General features: G+C 43.5%; 1 protein-coding gene across 2 annotated transcripts in view; it reads left to right on the plus strand.

Moving 5' to 3' along the window:
* acat2 (acetyl-CoA acetyltransferase 2) overlaps positions 1 to 21,457 on the plus strand; it is a 107,631-nt gene that overhangs the window by 72,857 nt on the left and 13,317 nt on the right. The window contains exon 5 of one of the 2 annotated variants that reach the window (XM_043696187.2): positions 8,657 to 8,800. The exons of the other annotated variant lie outside the window; for it this stretch is intronic. Within the exon in view, the coding sequence (XP_043552122.2) occupies positions 8,657 to 8,800 (144 nt within the window). The remainder of the gene's footprint in view (positions 1 to 8,656; positions 8,801 to 21,457) is intronic. 2 annotated transcript variants of the gene reach the window in all.

Raw genomic sequence — 21,457 nt, forward strand, 5'->3', positions numbered from 1 at the left:
GAGCTCTATCAACCTTCACTTAGTCAGTCTTGACATCCCAGCCAAATAACTGTGGCAGCTTGTTTTCAAAAAAGCTTGACAGGTACCCACTTTCCACTCCTACCTCAATTTTCCAGATCATAGACCTGTTCAGTCAAGGCCTGGACATGTTTTTCGAGGGCCTCGATTCACCCCTCTGAGGACTCCGCCTTGGTCTCCAATGCCTATCCAACTCGCTTCCCGAGCCCTTCCAACTCCTTCTCATGCTTTTGTAGCATGACCGAAATCGGTTTCAGCCGAGTACGATTGTCTTCCATCAACTCCTTGATTGCCACGAGTCCTTCAGCAACGTTCTGTTGTGCAGGTACCTCTTTCTTGGCTGTCGAGGGAGCTGCCGCTGCATCCGCAGTTGCGGCACCACCTGATGCTTTCGACAAGTGTCCCGTGTGTTGGAGCTTGGCTGTACGCTTTCCTTTCATCATACTTGCTCACTCCAAAAGAATTTACAGCAGAACCTCGACTATCAGAACATCAACCATTGGAATCGCTGACCATCCGAACAAGATCCGATCATCTTCTGCCTGGGAACCCTCCAACCACAAGGGATGAACTCAAATTTCTCCAGTTTCCTCATTTCCCCTCCCCCCACCTTGTCTCAGTCAAATCCCTCGAACTCAGCACCGCCTTCCTAACCTGCAATCTTCTTCCTGACCTCTCCGCCCCCACCCCCACTCCGGCCTATCACCCTCACCTTGACCTCCCTCCACCTATCGCATTTCCAAAGCCCCTCCCCCAAGTCCCTCCTCCCTACCTTTTATCTTAGCCTGCTGGACACACTTTCCTCATTCCTGAAGAAGGGCTTATGCCCAAAACGTCGATTCTCCTGTTCCTTGGATGCTGCCTGACCTGCTGCGCTTTTCCAGCAACACATTTTCAGCATCCGAACAAGATCTCAAGACCCTACAAAAACAACACTAGGCAAACTAGCATTCAGCTATCAGTTAAACGGCATTATGGCATGCATTGCCAGATAACCAAGAGATGTTTAATAGCTGGCTGCTCATGGTGAACTGGCATTAGGGTGTACATTGCCGGATAATCGAGAAACGCTTGAGCAACCGGCACTCATAGATTGCTGCTAGTCTCCGGCCACCTGAACAATCAATCATCCAAACATAATACTCCCTGCCCGACTCATTTGGACAGTCGATGCTCCACCGCAAATGGATTTAAATGGTGGAGGGGTAAAAATATCAGTACTGCTGGGCTGGAGTGCAGATCTGCTCAGATTGCTGCCATCTTGGAATCTTGGATCCCCCCACCACGGCACCTTTAACACTGTTCCCAAGCCTGGTGGAACATATGCTTGCATGAGCCCACAGCTTGGCGGAGAATTCAATAGAGCTTGTCATGGCTGCCCAGAAAGGCGTGTATGCACAACTACAGTAAAGTCTGGACATCCTGCGGTAAGCAATTGTAGATATCACAAATTTGTAGTAGCCAATTGAAAAAGTGTATCAGGGTGATATAGTGCATTGCGGGCATCCTGGCGCATGCTTCGGACCTCAGTGTGAGTCCAGGGCTTGTCTAGAGGTGTAATGCCTATCATAATGCGGGGATACTGGTTATCGGCAGTCTGGGGCGTCAAGGCTGCGACTGCACTCCGAGTAAGTCTGGTTTTGGAAGTGGGAACAGTGCTCGCTTGATCTGGGTGTCCTGTCCCTGACATGCTCTGTACAACAGATCCCTTCAAAATCCCTTGATTCGTGGGGGAGGTGGAATTGATTCATTTGGTGCATGTCTAATGGCAAAAAGTACAAACGGAATTCCTTTATCCTAATCATCTGGATAGTCTTGATTATAAGCCCTTCACATGGTCTTTAACATCAGATGCTACCTTTCTAGTGCTCCCTGCAATTCTGGATAGTTTGCAGTGGATTTGATTTTATTCCTAATCTGTCTACAACTTTCTTAAATAATTTTGATGTAAAATTTGACCCTTGATCTGATTGTATCTCTGTAGGTAGTCCATATCTAGTGAAACATTTGAGTAACTCTTATACAATTTCTTTAGTAGTGATGTTGCATAGTTGAATAGCCTCTGGAAATCTAGTCGACACATCTATTAATGTTAACAAGTACTGATTCCTACTTCATGTTTAAGGTTGGGGTCCTACATAATCAAATGCAGGAATGGGTAGTAAAGGTGCAGGTTTTATTAATGCCTGCGGTTTTCTCATTGCCTGACAAGTGTGATGTGTCTGGCAAAATTCAGCTACTTCTTTATGCAGTCCAGACCAATAAAAATGCCATTTTTTAGAAAATGCTTGTCTTTTTCCAAATGACCTCCTGACTGGTACTTCATGCACTACCTGCAACATCTCTTACCTATAAGCCACTGGTAATTCAACTTGTCTCATGTCTCATCTGCCTGAAAACTGTATATATTCGTGTAAAAGTCAAATTTTTTCGACTATTTCTAAGTTTATAGAGTCGACAATTACACAGGTACTAGTTTTGAGGGGCTGAAATTCATGCTACAGTACAAAATACTGTATTATTAGCAGAAGTCCATTTGATATCTCAACTAATCCCAGGTAAAGTAGAAAAGCACAATGAATTATGGTAAAGGTAATCACCGGATAAAGCAAGAGAAACGAATGAATTACTGGTAGTAAATTGTATTTATACGTACTGGTATGAAAATATGTGAGTAGACCTTACCTTCATAAGTAACTGGTTGAAGAAGATCTGGCACTTTCTCCTTAACCAATCTCTGACCAGGTTGTACATTCTGGTGTATCGTTTTAGTCTCTAGTGTGCTTTCTTTTACCACTTCAACAAAATGCAATGGCTTACCCTGTTTTCCTACATTCATCTTCCCAGTGCTTTTTCTAATCCACCAACACAATGATTTCATATGGCCTACTTTATTGCAGTGAAAACACCTGAGTTTTTTAACTTTCCTCTTTATTACTTTCCTCCTTTTCCTTTTTATCCTGTGGTAAACTATCTTTATTACCTTCAAAGAGATGTAGTTTTCTCTTACCACCTGAGCATTTCTTCTTTCCCCAATTTCTATCTGAAATTGTTATCAGAAGTCAAACTTTGATTTAGAACCAACTCATGATTGTCAGCCATTTCAGCTGCTTCATGTTGTTTTAACTTTCTGCTCTACATGAGTTCTCACTACCTCAACAAGTCAATTTTTGAACTCCTCCAAAATAATCATCTGCCTGAGAGCATCATACGTTTAATCTATTTTTAAAGTCCTTATCGAGATTACTTTGTTTGATCTTTTCAAACTCAATATATGTTTGACCAGGGTCCCTCCTTAGATTCCTGAAATGTTATCTGGAGGCTTCTGGCACAAGCTCATTTGCACATAAAATGGCTTTATTCACCTTCTCATACTCCACAGATACCTCCTCTGATAGTGATGCAAAGACCTTACTTGCTGTACCTGCCGGCTTTGTTTGAATCAACAAAATCTACTTAATCACTGGCCACTTAATGTGTTTAGTTACCTTCTCAAATGAGGTGAAAAGGCGTCCTTCTCATCAAATTTAGGCAATGCTTGGATTTTTTTTTATAGATATTTTTATTAGAAATTTAACATTTTTACAAGTTTACAAAAATAAACAATACTCTCAAATATAAACATTGATATACAATTAAATCAAATACACAATAGCCAAAATTTAACAAAAGAAGAAAGAAAAAAAAGCCCGAAAAAGAAAAAAAGAAACTCAACTATCTACTAATCTAACCTATAACTAACCAGAGTGTATATTAAATCTCTTACATGCTCGGAATGTGTTAACATCCGATGTAATAAAACCCATATTCGTGCGGGATTCCTCTCCTAAGGACCAGCCAGGTTTGTAATCTCAATTAAATAAAAGCCCTTGTTAGAATAGCCGAGATATGTGTATTTATGTAATTCAAGAAGGGCTGCCATATTTTATAAAATAATTTGTGTTTCGGTGCACCATATTTGTAAGGAAGTCAAGGGGAATACATTCCATAATTAATCTGTGCCAATTTGAAAGTCCAGGGGGGCCCTCAGCCACCCAGTTCACCAAAATATTTTTCCTTGCACAGAAAGAAAGAATAGAAAATAGTCTCTTCCCGTACATGTCCAGGGAGGGGCTTGGATATATTTAAACAGATCCCCACCAGGCTTTTGGCTATTATGGGTTTGCTCATCCTCCCTATCCTCCTCACTAAGCCTACCTTCTACCTTCACCTCCATCCTTTTCAACCAACTTTCTTGTCTAAGTGCCAGTTTATGAAGTTCAAACTCTCTCTCTTTCTCCATTTCCTCTCCTTTTGTTCTACTAGGGTGTTTCATTCTTTTTCTCTTGCCTGTGCCTTTGACCATAATTCAAACTGTTTCATTTATTTTTGTCTTTCATTTTCTTTTGCCGTTAACTCAAGCTGCTTCATTTTCAATTGAATTTCCAAAGATTATAATAGCTATTCCAGCAAATTTAAGTGCCAAACTATGGCTGGAATTATCTCTCCAGTTCTCATGGATGCAGGCAATTCCAACTCCAGCTTGTCTGCCACTTCCAGCAGCTTTGCCTTGCTTACCTTTGTAAAGCCCCCAAAGTCACTTCTATCAGGTGCAGAAAACTCTTAGTGACTGAAAGAGCCATTTCTATCCCAAGCACTGCTTAAACCAACCAAATTCAATACCCGGAACGAAACACTTATCACTTGCTGCTTTCGAGTCCAAAGATCCTAATCCTAAATTGGAATGAACAAATCAATCCTGACAAAAACCCTCAATTTGTTATGGACCAGGCCACACCCACTCAAAATATTTGAAGAAGATAGCCTACACCCTAACGTTTTCTTACTTTAAAGGCAAATGTCGAGTAAATTCCAGATGTGATGAGCTGGTCAAGCCACTCAGCTTTAAGCAAAACAGAATTTATTTAAACACTATAGTTGAAACATGAACAAAAGAAAACAGAATTTAGAATAACTTAACTGCTTGAGAACTTTGTATGGAGCTGCAGGAGATGGAGGAGATACTAAATGAGTATTTTGCATCAGTATTTACTGTGGAAAAGGACATGGAAGATATATAATGTAGGGAAATAGATGGTGACATCTTGAAAAATATCCATATTACAGAGGAGGAAGTGCTGAAAGGCATAAAAGTGGATAAATCCCCAGGACCTGATCAGGTGTACCCTAGGACTCTGGGGGATGCTAGGGAAGTGATTGCTGGGCTCTTACTGAGATATTTGTATCATTGATAGTCACAAGTGAGGTGATGGAAGACTGGAGGTTGCCTAACATGGTGCCACTGATTAAGAAGGGTGGTAAGGACAGGCAAGGGAAATATAGACCAGTGAGCCTGATATTGGTGGTGGGCAAGTTGTTGGAGGTAATCCTGAGGGACAGGATGTACATGTATTTGGAAAGGCAAGGACTGATTAGGGATAGTCAACATGGCTTCGTGTGTGAGAAATCATCTCTCACGAACTTGACTTGAGTTTCTTGAAGAAGTAAAAAAGAGCACTGATGAGGACTGAGCGGTGGACGTGATCTACATGGACTTCAGTAAGGTGTTCAACAAGGTTCCCCATGGGAGACTGGTTAGCAAGGTTAGACCTCATGGAATACAGGGAGAACTCGCCATTTGGGTACAGAACTGGCTTAAATGACCAGTGGAGTGCCACAAGGATCGGTGCTGGGTCCATTTCATTATTTATATAAATGATTTGGATGTGAGCATAAGAGGTATAATTATTAAGTTTGCTGATGACACCAAAATTGGAGGTGTAGTGGACAGTGAAGCAGGTTACCTCAGATTACAATGGGATCTTGATCAGATGGGCCAATGGGCTGAGAAGTGGCAGACGGAGTTTAATTTAGATAAATGCGAGGTGCTGCATTTTGGAAAAACAAATCTTAGCTGGACTTATACACTTAATGGTAAGGTCCTAGGGAGTGTTGGCTGAACAAAGAGACCTTAAAGTTCAGGTTCATAGCTCCTTGAAAGTGGAGTGGCAGATAGATAGGATGGTAAAGAAGGAGTTTGGTATGCTTTCCTTTATTGGTCAGAGTATTGAGTACAGGATTTGGGGAGGACATGTTGGGGCTGTACAGGACATTGGTTAGGCCACTGTTGGAATATTGCATGCAATTCTGGTCTCCTTCCTGTTGGAAGTATGTTGTGAAACTTGAAAGGGTTCAGAAAAGATTTACAAGGATGTTGCCAGGGTTGGAGGATCTGAGCTATAGGGAGAGACTTGAATAGGCTAGGGCTGTTTCCCCTGGAGCGTCAAAGGCTGAAGGGAGACCTTGTAGAGATTTACAAAATCATGAGGAGCATGGATAGGATAAATAGACAAAGTCTTTTTCCAGGGATGGGTGAGTCCAGAACTAGAGGGCATAGTCTTAGGATGAGAGGGGAAAGATATAGAAGAGACCTAAGGGGCAGTGTTTTCTCACAGAGGGTGGTACGTGTGTTGAATGTGCTGCCAGAGGAAGTGATGGAGGCTAGTACAATTGCAACATTTAAAAGGCATCTGGATGGGTATATGAATAGGAAGGTTTGAAGGGATATGGTCTAGGTGCTGGCAGCTGGAACTAGATCGGGTTGGGATATCTGGTTGGACCGAAGGGTCTCTCTCTGTGCTGTATATCTCTATGATAACTCAACTGACCCAATACCACTATTTAACTAAGGAGCTGTTCCAATTCTTGTAATATCCCATAAACACACCCCTTTGCAAAAGGTACGTTCAAAATCCCGTTCTTAGGAGCAAGACAAATTTCAGAGAGCGAAGTCAGTTAAGAATCACCTGTTGAAGCATGACATTTTTTTTGCACTGTTGCAGCTTCTGACTGCCTGCTGAAACTAAACCAAACTGGAAAACACCTCAAATGGGAGAATTGGCCACTCCCTAACCATCATTAATGTAAGATGTGGAGGTGCTGGTGTTGTACTGGAGTGGACAAAGTTAAAAATCACACAACACCAGGTAATAGTTCTCACTTTTTCAGAGGCTGCTTCTTCATCAAGTAGCTAATGGGGCAGGATCACAGGACATAGAATTTATAATAAAAGATCAAAATGTCATACAATTGGTGTGAAGATTGCTGTCAAGTCTTTAATCATCTGAGGATGCAGGTTTCGAGTGACTAATATGTAGATCCCAGAACTTCTTTCAAGTCACAGTCCTCCATTCGAAGAAAATACTCTTCCATCAAAAAGGTATTATTGAGTTTGGCACTGGCCTTCCAACATTTTACTGTTGATGTGATGAACAATGTGCCAGAGACAATTGTGTACATGGACCACAATCCTCTTACATTCGTAGAGAGATTTAAAGGCAAAAATATGAGACTATTTCATTGGAGTCATCTGTTACAGGTTTTTAATTTACAAATTGTGCATGTTGTGTGTCATAAAAGTGTGATAGCAGATGTATTAAAGCGAATTTGACAGAAAAAGTGTAGATAAGATTTGACTGATTCCAATGTTATATATTTGTGCAGAAATTAATATGAATAGTATAACTTAGATTAATGACATATGTATTTCATTGTATTGGAATTAAGAATTAGAGAAAAAAAGTGAAGCCATCTTCTCATAATGATGGTTTACTTATTTCTTAAGAGGGAGGTGTGATGAAATTTGAGAGAGAATGCTGTTTGGAACTGAGAGATTACAAGCACCTGTGAATGTGACTAAATGACAGTCCCAGAGTGTACTGGAAAATTGAAAATATATAACATTTGGCTATGAAATGGATACCTGAGTTTTGGTTGCTGTTTTGACAACAATTTGAATTTAACCAATTAGTTTAAATTATGCCCCAGGATTGTGAAACCCAATCAAGTTTGAATTTATTGTTTTGCCAACATTGAACCAATGAGATGATTCGATGTTGGGACGTATAAAATGTAGACATTTTGAAAATTGGTCAGAGAGCAACTGTTGTAGAGCCAGAGAGTTATTTGCCAATATGACATGTTGCTCTCCAAGAATTTAGGAAACCCTCTCTATCAAAGGTATCTTTCCATGTGAAATATACTCTCAGTAAAAAGAAAGGAAACGACCTAGCAGCTGGAAGATGGAAGACACAGAAGAAGGAAGCTACTGTGTGGTTTTGAAATTAAGTTGATATATTTTTAATGAGTGTCTTATGGAAACAGTATGATGTTATAGGTTTGGAGGCAGATAATAGGCAGTTAAGAGAAAAGAGGGCTTGGCATTGTGAATAGGTTTTTAATGTTCACTTTTAGAGTTAAAAAAAGATCTTATTTTCTTCAAATAATGGAATCTGGGAGTTCTTTGTCACTCATATTTTAAGAGATTACGAGGCGAGATTAGCTTTTCAGGGTGTTTGACTGGATTGCTCCACAGGCAGCTGTGTGGACTCAATAGACAACCAGTGCTCTAAATGACTCTTGAGTTTTAGCAAAAATATGTGAAGCAATTGCAGATTGAATGGCTGGATGCCTGAGTACTATAACTAAGTTTGTACTTAGTAGAATAATTTTGAGCATGGATCAATGGTGCAAGATTGATCAATTACTTGTTATATTTCCTGACAATCCACATGTCTACACTTAGGAAAGTAGCTTATCATGACTTTTACAGCATGGGCATTTCACTATATTTAGTTTTTATTTGTTTCTCCTTCTGCAGCCGAGAATGTGGCCAAAAAATGGAATGTTAGTCGAGAAGAACAGGACAAATTTGCTGTACAATCCCAGACAAGAACTGAGAAGGCACAAAAAGCAGGATTTTTTGACAAGGAAATTGTACCCATCTGTGTCCCATCTCGAAAAGGTATTGGTGTGATCCCACATGAAGCATTTGTGAAATCTTCAACATTGATCTTGGTCAGCTTTACTTTTGGTTTTCTAAGAATAGGACTGTAGAAAAAGTGGTTTTGGTCTCGATCAGGGAATTTCAGCCTTCTTCTGAGAGTGCTAACACTGGGGTAATGATTGTATGGTCTTGCATTTGTCAGTGTTGACAGTATATCTTATAGGCTATTTGATTGTAGAGAGGACATCTCAACCAAGCCAACCAAACAGCTTGATCTTTCTGAGCAGTAATGTACATTTACAATTCCAGCAGCAACCACTGCATTGCAGTTAGTGGCTGAGCCTTTCCCTTAATTCAAAAACATCAGGATCATTTGCATTGACAAGATTAGCATGAAAGTGTTGAATGAACCTTAAACCTTTGAGGAGCTGGCATCACTTACTTCTGTAACAGCTGTAAACCCTCATAGCTGCATTTAATCTGTATACCCCCACAATTGTTGTACTGAACACTGTGATTATAACAGCATATAAAACTCAATACTGATGCCACAAGTTCATGATGTGGTCTGTAGTGCTACACCAAATAACAAGAACAATATCTTTCCTAATTCTGGCAGTGCTCAAGGCAATAAATTCTAATCATATTCTATGGTGTCTGATAATCTTGGGGCTGCAGAAAATAACCAGGTCACGTGAGCTGCTGATCTCCTAAATTACACATGACCTTCTGAAACCTATCTAACATGAAATGTGATCATGTCAGTTTGAACTTCTTTTGGCAATTGAAAGGAACTGGAAAAACTGGACCAACACCTCGGTCAGAACTTATTGCTGCTTTTTTTTAAACTAGCGCTGCCTCTGGAAATAAAGTGGATAAATCCATGATGGTGAGGAGGTATCTATGAATTAATATAGTCCTAGGAAAGCATCTTTTCCTTATTTCATGGTATGTGTCATCACTGGCAATGCCAACATTGATTTTTCAATGGCTGTTGAATTAACTGTCTTGCTAAGCAATTGCAGAGGGCGACTTAGAGTCATGGTGTTGGTCTGGAGTTTGCAGGTTCTCCCCGCCTCTCTGTGGGTTTCTATCGGGTCCTCCGGTTTCCTCCCACAGTGGAAAGATGTGCAGGTTAGGTGGATTGGCCATGGCAAACTGCCATGTAGTGTCCAGGGATGCATGACTACTGACTAATCTCACCAGCATTAATTTTGATTATGTGACACTGAGCATTTATAGCGGTACCACATACATTTTAGGAATTTGCTGATTTTTTTAATAGTCTTGTGCCACAAAGTCTCCGAAGGTTTGCTGACTGCTGACATATTATACCAGGTAAACCTAGTTGCCTATCAGCCTTCAGCTCAATTTTTGTGTGTGCTTCCCATATCTGCTAATTCTCTGAGAGACCAGAAATCTGTCTTAACCTTAGATAAATTCAGTAATTGCACATCTACAACCCTCTGGGTTAGAGAAATCCAAAGATTTACTTTCTTTTGAGAGAAGAGATATGTCCTCATCTAAGTGACAGGTTCTCTCCGTCTCTGTGTGGATTTCTGTCGGGTCCTTGGGTTTTCTCCCACAGTGGAAAAATGTGCAGGTTCGGTGGACTAGCCATGGCAAACTGCCCTGTAGTGTCCAGGGATACATGACTACTGACTAATCTCATCAGCATAAATTTTGATTATGTGACACTGAGCATTTGTAGCTGTACCACATTTCATTCAAGAACCTTTCATTATTGATTTCCCAGCCAAGGTAAAACATGGGCCGGCAAGGAGATTTTCTGAGAAGTGCCGATTTGTGCTAGAACAAAAGAATTCCTGTTTTGGGATAAGAGATCCAATCATTTAGGAAGTGAGGAGAAACCTCTCATAGATTGCTGCACTGCCCCTTTTTATAAAAGGAGGGGACTCTGCATTCCTGAAAACTCCTTCAGAATTGTGGAACTGTACTTCCATTCTGACAGTTGTTTTACCGTGCCAGAATGTCGGAGAAAGAAAATAGTGCCCCATGTTCACAGAAGTTTCCTGTTGTATTGTGTAATTTTAAGGTCCAAACAGCTTCTGCCAGATGCTAAGTACATAAAGTGTGATGTTAGGATGCAGGGAGAGTAGGGTGCCAGACAGGTTGGAGTATGGGTAGAATGCAAGGCTGCAAAGGGGCTAGGTAATGCATGCAGTGTTTAGGGTATATCTGGATGGGTGGGGGATGTTGAGTCCTGCAGTAGGAATGGTTCGGTATGGAGCAGGGAAGGATCCATCAGTGGGGGAAAGAGTGAGCATGCTTAATGTCATGGAGAGAAATAACAGTGTCCAAAAGCAGGGGAAAGGAGGTTGTTAAAGAGCAGGTGAAGTGGTTTGAATCCAGAGTAAGGGAAGGAGGGGTCGGTCCCAGGGATGTCAGGTCAAGGTCTAGGGAGGTGTAGTTAGGCATGTGTAGTTTAAATATGGCGACAGTGAAACAGTTACCCAGGAGACAGACTTCCTTTTAGTCCAAATTTTCTTCTCCAAATTTTGATTTTAAACTGAATTAGACCATAAGACATAAGGCCATTCGGCCCATCGCGTCCACGCTACCATTCAGTCATGGCTGGTGGCATTTCAACACCACTTATCCGCACTCTCCCTGTATTCCTTAATTCCTTGCGAGGTTAAGAATTTATCAATCTCTGCCTTGAAGACATTTAGCGTCCCGGCCTTCACTGCGTTCCAAACAAAAAATTCTACAGGCCCACCACTCTCTGGCTGGAGAAATGTCTCCTCATTTCCGTTCTAAACTGACCCCCTCTAATTCTAAGGCTGTGCCCACGTGTCCTGGTATCCCGGCCTGATGGAAACAAATTCACAGCGTTCACCCTTTCTAAGCCATGCATTATCTTGTAAGTTTCTATTAGATCTCCCCTCAACCTTCTGAACTCTAATGAATACAATTCCAGGATTCTCAGCCGTTCATCATATGTTAGGCCTACCATTCCAGGGATCATCTGTGTGAATCTCTGCTCCAGTGCCAGTATGTCATTCCTGAGGTGTGGGGCCCAAAACTGAGCACAGTATTCTAAATGGGGCCTAACCAGAGCTTTATAAAGTCCCTGTAGCACATCACTGCTTTCACATTCCAACCCTCTTGAGATAAATGACAGCATTACATTTACTTTCTTAACCACGGCCTCAAGCAGCAAGTTAACCTTTAGAGAATCCTGATCTAGCACTCCCAGATCCCTTTGTACTTTGGCTTTATGAATTTTCTCACCGTTTAGAAATTAGTCCATGCCTGTATTCTTTTTTTCAAAGTGCAAGAACTGGCATTTGCTCACATTGAATTTCATCAGCCATTTCTTGGACCACTCTCCTAAACTGTCTAACTCTTTCTGCAGCCTCCCCACCTCCTTTGAACTACATGCCTGTCCACCTAACTTCGTATCATCGGCGAACTTCACCTGAATGCCCCCAAGTCCCTTCATCCAGATATAAAGTGAACAGCTGTGGCCCCAACACTGAACCCTGTGGGACACCACTTGTCACGAGCTGCCATTCCAAAAAATAACCTTTTTATCCCAAGTCTGTGCCTTCTGTCAGACAGCCAATCCTCGATCCATGCCAGTAGCTCACCTTGAACACCATAGGCCCTCACCTTACTCAGCAGCCTCCCATGAGGCACCTTATCAAAGGCCTTTTGGAAGTCTAGGTTGGTAACATCCACTGGGTATCCCTGGCCTAACCTACTTGTTACCTCTTCAAAGAATTCTAACCCCCCCTTACTAAATCCATGCTGACTTGTTCTAATCCGATCCTGCACTTCCAAGAATTTAGAAATCTTATCCTTAACGATGGATTCTAGAATTTTACCTACAACCAAGGTTAGGCTAATCGGCCTATAATTTTCCATCTTTTGTCTTGATCCTTTCTTGAACAAGGGGGTTACAACCAACACCTCCGTGTTTCTTCAGCCACCTCCCTCAGAACTCTAGGATGTAGCCCATCCGGGCCAGGAGATGTATCAATTTTTAGCTTTTCTAGCACTTACTGTTTTGTAATGGCTACCATGCTCAACTCTGCCCCGACTCTCCTTAATTGTTGAGATATCACTCATGTCTTCCACTTTGAAGACTGACACAAAGTATTCATTAAGTTCTTCAGCTATTTCCTTATCTCCCATCACTAGCTTTCCTGCATGAATTTGGAGCGGCCCAATTTCTACTTTTGCCTCTCGTTTGTTTCTTATGTATTGAAATAAACTTTTACTATAATTTCTAATATTACTGGCTAGCTTACCTTCATATTTGATCCTCTCCTTCCTTATTTCTCTTTTTGTTATCCTCTGTTTTTATAGTCTTCGCAATCTTCTGACTTCCCAGTGCACTTTGTATGCTCTCTCTCTATGATACATTTCCTGACTTCCTTTGTCAGCCATGGCTGTTTAAATTCACCCTCCACCCCCCATCCACCCCCCCCCCCCCCCCGCCCCCCCCCCCCCTCACCCACACAGACTCCACATCATCTGACCCAATGTCATTCAGTGCCATAGATTTAATTTCATTCTTAACTATCAATGCGACCCTCCCTGTCTTTTTGATAAGTTATAAATCCTTGGATGTTTAACTGCCAGTCCTGAACCCCCTGCAACCACATCTCTGTGATGCCTACCACATCATAATCATTAACGATTAGGAAGGGCTTTTCAAAGGGTTCCAGGCTTCCACAATCTTCAATTTCTGGACATTTCCTTTGGAGTGTGCTATGATGGGGATTCCACAGGGTACCCCCAAGCAACTTTTGTTTATGTTGGAATGACTGTTAGGTCATTGGAAAATCCAGGCTAATGTCTCTGTCTTCCAGAGAGTTCACTCTGCTGCCTCCATTGCAAATATGCTATTTCTTAAATATGGAGAACAACACTGCACAATGTCTCAGGTGCCCAACACGATTACAGCAAGACAACTTCATATTTGTAGCCTAACTCCTTACAGTGCAGGCCAGCATGCCATTTTCATTCTTAATTGCTTGATGTCATAGTCACAGGTGAGGCGCCAGAAGACTGGAGGTTGGCTAACATGGTGCCATTGTTTAAGAAGCATGGTAAAGACAAGCCAGGGAACTCTAGACTAGTGAGCCTGACATCGGTGGTGGGCAAGTTGTTGGAGGGAATCCTGAGGGACAGGATGTACGTGTATTTGGAAAGGCAAGGACCGATAAGGGATAGTCAGCATGGCTTTGTGTATGGAATATCTTGTCTCACAAACTTGATTGAAGAAGTAACAAAGAGGTTTGATGAGGGCAGAGCGGTGGACGTGATCTAGATGGACTTCAGTGAGGTGTTCGACAAGGTTCCCCATGTGAGACTGGTTAGCAAGGTTAGATCTCGTGGAATACAGGGAGAACTAGCCATTTGGATATAGAACTAGCTCAAAGGTAGAAGACAGAGAGTGATGGTGGAGGGTTGTTTTTCAGACTGGAGGCCTGTGACCAATGGAGTGCCACAAGAATTGGTGCTGGATCCCAAGAGCAAAGAGAACGAAGAAAATTTACAGCCCAGCAACAGGCTCTTCAGCCCTCCGAGCCTGTGCCTATCCAAATCCACTGTCTAAACCTGTCGCCCAATTCCTAAGCTCCCCACCTACTCATGCATCTGTCCAGACGCATCTTAAATGATGATCTACTACTTCTGCTGGCAACGCATTCCAGGCACCTACCACCCTATGTATAAAGTATTTGCCATGTGTATCGCCCTTAAACCTTTCACCTCTCACCTTGAAAGCGTGACCTCTTGTTATTGAATCCTTCACCCTGAGAAAAAACACTTATCTCTATCGACCCTGTCTATATCCTTCATGATTTTGTAGACCTCAATCACCGTCCCCCCAGATTTTCCTTTTTTCTAATTAAAACAATCCTAACCTACTCAACGTCTCTTTATATCTAGCACCTTCCATACCAGGCAACATCCTCGTAAGCCTTTTCTGCACCCTCGCCAAAGGGTCCAATTCTGTTTGGTAATGTGGAGACCAGAACTGTATGCAGTATTCTAAATGCGACTGAACAATGTCTTGTACAATCTTAACACGACCTGCCAGCTCTTATACTCAATACCCCGTCCGATGAAGGCAAGCATACCATATGCCTTCTTTATCAGTCTATCCACCTGTGCAGCAAACTTCAGGGTACAATAGACCTGCACTCCAAGATCTCTTTGTTCATCAACTTTTCCCAATGCTCTTCCATTTACTGTATAATTTGCCCTACAATTAGACTTCTCAAAATGCATTACCTCACATTTGCGTGGATTGAACTCCATCTGCCACTTCCCCACCCAACTCTCCTATCTATATTCTCCTGTATTCTTTGACAGTCCCCTATGCTTTCTGCCAATCTTCGTGTCATCTGCAAACTTGCTGATCATACCAACAATGCTCTCTTCAAGATCATTTATGTATATCACGAACAGCAGCGGCCCTGTTTCCTTTTGAACACCACTTTGAGAAACTCCCTTCAACTATTACTCTCTGTCTCCTGTTGCTCAACCAGTTCTTTATTCACCTAGCTAGAACACCCTGCACACCACATGACTTCACTTTCTCCATTAGCATACCATGGGGAACCTTATACAAAGTCCATGTATATGATATCTACAGCCCTTCCTTCATCGATCAACTTAGTCACTTCCTCAAAGAACTCTATTAAGTTGGTAAGGCACGATCTCCCCCGCACAAAACCATGTTGGCTATCACTGTTAAGCCCATTCTTTTCCAAATATAAGTAGATTTTATCCCTCAGTACCTTCTCCAGCAACTTTCCCACCACTGACGTCAGGCTCACTGGTGTGTAGTTACCCGGAATATCCCTACTACCCTTCTTATATAGGGGCAACCCTCCAGTCCTCCGGCACCTCACCTGTGTTTAAGGATGCTACAAAGCTATCTCAGGGCCCCATCTATTTGCTGTCTTGCCTCCCTCAGCAATCTGGGGTAGATCTCATTCGGTCCTGGGGATTTGTCTACCTTAATAACCTCTAGCCTACCCAACACATCTTCCCTACCTAGGTCAACATGATCCAGAATAATCAAACTTCTATCTCTAATCTCAATATTCATCATGTCCCTCTCCTCAGTGAACACTGATGCAAAGTAATCATTCAGAATCTCACCCATTACCTCAGGTTCGATACATAGCCTTCCTTCCTTATCTTTTAGTGGACCAATCCTTTCTCTAGTTATCCGCTTGCTTCTTATATAAGAGTAAAAGGCTTTGGGATTCTCCATAATTCTGCTCGATAAAGCTATTTCATGACCCCTTTTATCCCATTTGATTCCTCGTTTAAATCTGGTCCTACTCTCCTGATATTCCTCCAGGGTCTGTTCTGTTCTTAGCTTCCTGGACCTTATATACACTTCCCTTTTTCTCTTGGCTAGTCGTACAATTTCTCCTGTCATCCACGGTTCACGAATCTTGCCTTTCCTATCCTTTGCTTTCAACGGGACGTGCCTATCCTGTACTATCTTTAACCCATCTTTGAAAGCCTCTCACATATCAAATGTGGACTTGCCTTGAAATAGCAGTGTTCAATGCACATTTCTAACTCCTGCCTAATTTTGATATAATTGGCCTTTGCCCAGTTTAGTACTCTTCCCTTAGGACCACACTCATCTTTGTCTACAAGTATTCTAAAACTTTCAGAATTGTGGTCGCTGTTCCCAAAGAAATCCCCTGTTGTAACTTCTACCATCTGGCCTGACTCATTCCTTAACACCAGGTCCAATGGGCTCCTTCCCTTGTCGGACTATTAACATACTGCTCTAGAAAACTCTCCTGGACGTTTCTTACAAATTCTGCCGCATCCAGACCTCTGACACTAAGTGTATCCCAGTCACTATTGGGAAAATTAAAATCTCCCATTACCACCATCCTGTTGCCTCTACATCTTTCCATAATCTCTTTACCTATTTGTTCTTCTACCTCACGCTCACTGTTGGGAAGCCTGTAATACAGCCCCAACAATGTAACTGCACCCTTCTTATTTCTCAGCTCCACCCATAATGCCTCTCTACACAAGCCCCCATAATGGCCATCTTGAGCACAGCCAGGATATCATCCTTGACCAGCAATGCAACTAGTACCCCACCTTTTACTTACCTCCCTGTCCTGTCTGAAGCGTCTATATCCTGTAACATTTAGTTGCCAATCATGCCCTTCCTTCACCCAAATCTCTATGATTGCAATAACGTCATACTCCCCAGGCACCAATCCAAGCCCTAAGTTCATCTGCCTTACCCACTATACTCCTTGCATTAAGGTATATGCACTCCGGGCCACCAGTTCTTTTGCGTTCATCTCCTCTCTCCCTACTCTTCCCCTTATTAATGCTAACTTCATGATTCTTACAGTCTCCAGTTTCCATCTCGCTGTCTATTTGTCTTCTCTTCTGGTTCCCAGCCCACTGCCACATTAGTTTAAAACCTCCCTAACAGCAGGAGCAAAAACTCCCCCAAGGACATTAGTTCCAGTCTGGTTCAGGTGTAGACCATCCAATTTGTAATAGTCCCACCTTCCTCAGAACCGGTCCCAATGTCCAACCAGTCTGAACCCCTCCCTCCTACACCATCCCTCAAGCCACGTGTTCATCCTGTCTATTCTTACATTTCTACGCTGGCTAGCAGGTGGCACTGGTAGTAATCCCGAGATCACTACCTTTGAGGTCCTCCTTTCTAACTTCTCTCCTAGCTCCCTGAATTCTGCTTTCAGGACCTCATCTCATTTTTCACTTATATCATTGGTGTTGATACGCACCAAGACTGTTCACCCTCCCCTTTCAGAATGCTCTGCAGCCGATCGATTACATTCCTGACCCGAGCACCTGGGAGGCAACATACCATCCAGGAGTCCCATTTTCGTTCACGGAACCGCCTATCTACTCTCCTCAAAATAGAATCCCCTATGACTATGGCCCTATGAGTCTTTTTCCTGCCCTTCTGAATTACAGTGCCTGCCATGGTGCTATGATCCTGGCAACTGCTGCCCTCCCCGGTTTTCATTTTTATGATGAAAATAAATAACCTCATACTTCCCCACATACTATAAAACTTATTTTCACTCAATTCAGCACCCTGATATGTACTGAGGGCAGCTGAATGAAGGTCATTCTCTGCACCCATTGAAGCCAAATGTCATAGAGTGACAGATTCATATAACACAGAAACCGAACTCATCCATGCTGCTCAAGGTTCCCAAACTGCTCCGAGGAGGACCAATTCCACCATAGAACATCCCAGATGGCCTCTTTCTTCAAGGACCACAATTTCCCCTCCCATGTGGTCCGACGATGTCCGCCAGCACATCTCTTCCACCTCCCACACCTCTGCTCTTGAACCCCACCTCTGCCCTTGAATCGCAACAAGGACAGAACCCCCCCCCTCTACCCCACTAACCACCGGAAACAGCATATCATCTTCCACCATTTCCGCTGTCTACAAACAGACCCTATCAAAAGGGATCTATTTCCTTCCCCACCCATATCAGCGTTAAGCAGAGATCATTCTCTCCATGACTCCCTTGTTAGGTCCACGCCCCTACCAACCCACCATCCACTCCTGGCACCATCCCTTGGCACCATCCCTTGCCACCATAAGAAGTACAGAACCTACGCCCACACACCCCTCCACCACCTCTGTTGAAGACCCAAAGGATCCTTCCACATCTGACAGAGATTTGCCTGTACTTCCACACACGTCATCTACTGTGTCTGTTGCTCACGATGTGGTCTCCTCTGCTTTGGGTAGACAGAACGCCAACTTATGGAATGTTTCAGAGAACATAACTGGGACACATGCACTATACAATCCAACCGCGCTGTGGCTGGACACTTGAACTCCCCCTCCCACTCTGCCAAGGATATGCAAGTCCTGGACCTCCTCCACTGTCAAACTCTAGCCACCCAACACCTGGAGGAAGAACGCCTCATCTTCCACCTTGGGACCCTCCAACACACGAGATCTATGTAGATTCCACCAGTTTCCTAATTTCCCCCCCACCTACCTCATCCCAGATCCAGCCTTCCACCTCGGTACTGCTCTCTAAAACTGTCCTACCTGTCCATTTTCCTTTCCACTTATCCCCTCCACCTTTCTTTCTAAACTATCACCCTCATCCCCACCTCCATCTACCTATCACAATGCCAACTACCTTCCCCACAGCCCCACCCCCTCCCATTTATCTGTCAGCCTCTCTCATTCCTGATGAAGAGCTTATGCATGATATGTTGACTCTCCTGCTCCTCTGATGCTGGCTGACTGGCTGTGCTTTTCCAGCACCACACTCTTTGACTTTGCCCCACCATGTCTATGCCAGCCAACAAACACCATGACTACACTAATTTCATTTGCCTTTGCTTAGTCATATCCTACGTTGTCCTATCCAGATGCTTCTGAAATGTTGCAAGAGGACCTGTCTTCATTACCTTCTCAGGGCAGCATATTCCATATTTCTGCCATGCTTCACATTTTGAAAACATTTTTCCCTGATCTCCTCTGAAGCACTTCCATCACATCTTAAATTTGTACCATTCAGCTTTAGACACATCTACCACGAGCAAATATTTCTCATCATCTGCCTCTCATAATTTTGCATACCTTTGACACAGCCTCCTCTATCCTTGGAATCTCCTTCATTTTTGCACATCTGCTAATGCTGGAATAATCTTGTAGATGACTTCTCCCTTTACAAAATTTTCTCATTTGTTTTTCATTCCTGATTTTAGCCACTTTCAATATTACCTCTGTGCAAACTATAGTAAAATGGATTCTGCACTGAGTGAAAAACCTTCCTGAAAAACATAAACTCGTGTATCAAGGCAGTGAATGTAGAAAATAGGAGCAGAGGTTAAGCCATTTGGCCTTCAAACCTTCTTTCCCATTCAATGATCATGGTTGATAATCCAACTGGATACCATGTTCTCACGTTCTCCCCATACCCTTTGAGTCCTTTAACCCAAAGGGCTACATCTAACTCCTTGAAAAGATTCAGTGTTTTGGCCTCAAGCACATTCCTTAGCAGAGAATTCCACCACTCTCATCTCAGTGCTAAATGGATAAAAACAAGGACTGCAGATGCTGGAAACCAGAGTGGTGTTGGAAAAGCACACCAGGTCAGGCAGCATCCGAGGAGCAGGAAAATCGATGTTTCGAGCAAAAGCTCTTCATCAGCAATAGAAGCAGAGTGCCTGCAGAGTGGAGAGATACATGAGAGGGGGGTGGGGGTGGGGAGAAAGTAGCATGGGGGTGGGGATGGAGCTGATAGGCCAGAGAGAAGGGTGGGGGAAGGTAGCAAAGAGCGAATGGGGGTGGGGATGAAGGTGATAGGTCAGAGAGTAGGGTGGAATGGATAGGTGGAAAGGAAGATAGGCAGGACTGGAAGGTTGGAGCTGGGGTGAGGTGGGGGAAGGGGAAATGAGGAAACTGGCGAAATCCACATTGATGCCATGGGGTTGAAGTGTTCCGAGGCGGAAGATGAGGCGTTCTTCCTCCAGGCGTCAGGTGGTGAGGGAGCAGCGGTGGAGGAGGCCTAGGACCTGCATGTCCTCAGCAGAGTGGGAGGGGGAGTTGAAATGTTGGGCCACAGAGCGGTGGGGTTGATTGGTGAGGGTGTCCCAGAGATGTTCCCTAAAGCGCTCTGCTAGGAGGCGTCCAGTCTCCCCAATGTAGAGGAGACCGCATCGGGAGCAACGGATACAATAAATGATATTGGTGAATGTGCCGGTAAAACTTTGGTGGACGTGGAAGACTCCTTTGGGGCCTTGGATGGAGGTGAGGGAGGAGGTGTGGGCGCAGGTTTGCAATTCCTGCAGTGGCAGGGGAAGGTGCCAGGATGGGAGGGTGGGCTGTTGGGGGGGGGGGGGGGGGGAGCGTGGCCTAACCAAGTAGTCACGGAGGGAACGGTCTTTGCAGAAAGCGGAAATGGGTGGGGAGGGAAATATATCCCTGGTGGTGGGGTCAGTTTGGAGGTGGCGGAAATGTCGTCGGATAATGTGGTTTATGCGAAGGTTGGTAGCTTGGAAGGTGAGCACCAGGGGGGGTTCTGTCCTTGTTACGGTTGGAGGGGTGGGGTTTGAGGGCGGAGGGGCGGGATGTGGACGTGGCGTTGGAGGGCATCTTTAACTATGTGGGAAGGGAAATTACGATCTCTAAAGAAGGAGGCCATCTGGTGTGTTCTGTGGTGGAACTGGTCCTCCTGGGAGTAGATACAGCGGAGGCAGAGGAATTTGGAATACGGGATGGCATTTTTGCAGGAGGTAGGGTGGGAAGAGGTGTAATCCAGGTAGCTGTGGGAGTCGGTGGGTTTGTAAAAAATGTCAGTGGCAAGTCGGTCGTCATTAATGGAGATGGAGAGGTCCAGGAAGGGGAGGGACGTGTCAGAGAATTTGTCAAAATTCCAGTGAATTTATTCCTAACTGATCCAGATTTTCTTTGTACATCAATCCTGCATTCCTGCAAATTGGCCGTTGTTGCAATTTCTGCATAGCCAGAACATGCTTCCTCAGGTAAGGTTAGAGACAAAAAAAAGCTGCAAATGCTGGACTCCCAAATTCAGGACTAAAGAAGGGTTTGACCCGAAATGTAGACTTCTCCACCTTCTGAAGCTACCTGGCTTGCTGTGTTCTTCCAGCCTCCTGCCTGTCCTCAGG

Source organism: Chiloscyllium plagiosum, unplaced genomic scaffold (assembly GCF_037043375.1).
Source record: "Chiloscyllium plagiosum isolate Xiang-an unplaced genomic scaffold, Cpla_swu_hap1 HiC_scaffold_10, whole genome shotgun sequence".
NCBI lineage: Eukaryota > Metazoa > Chordata > Chondrichthyes > Orectolobiformes > Hemiscylliidae > Chiloscyllium > Chiloscyllium plagiosum.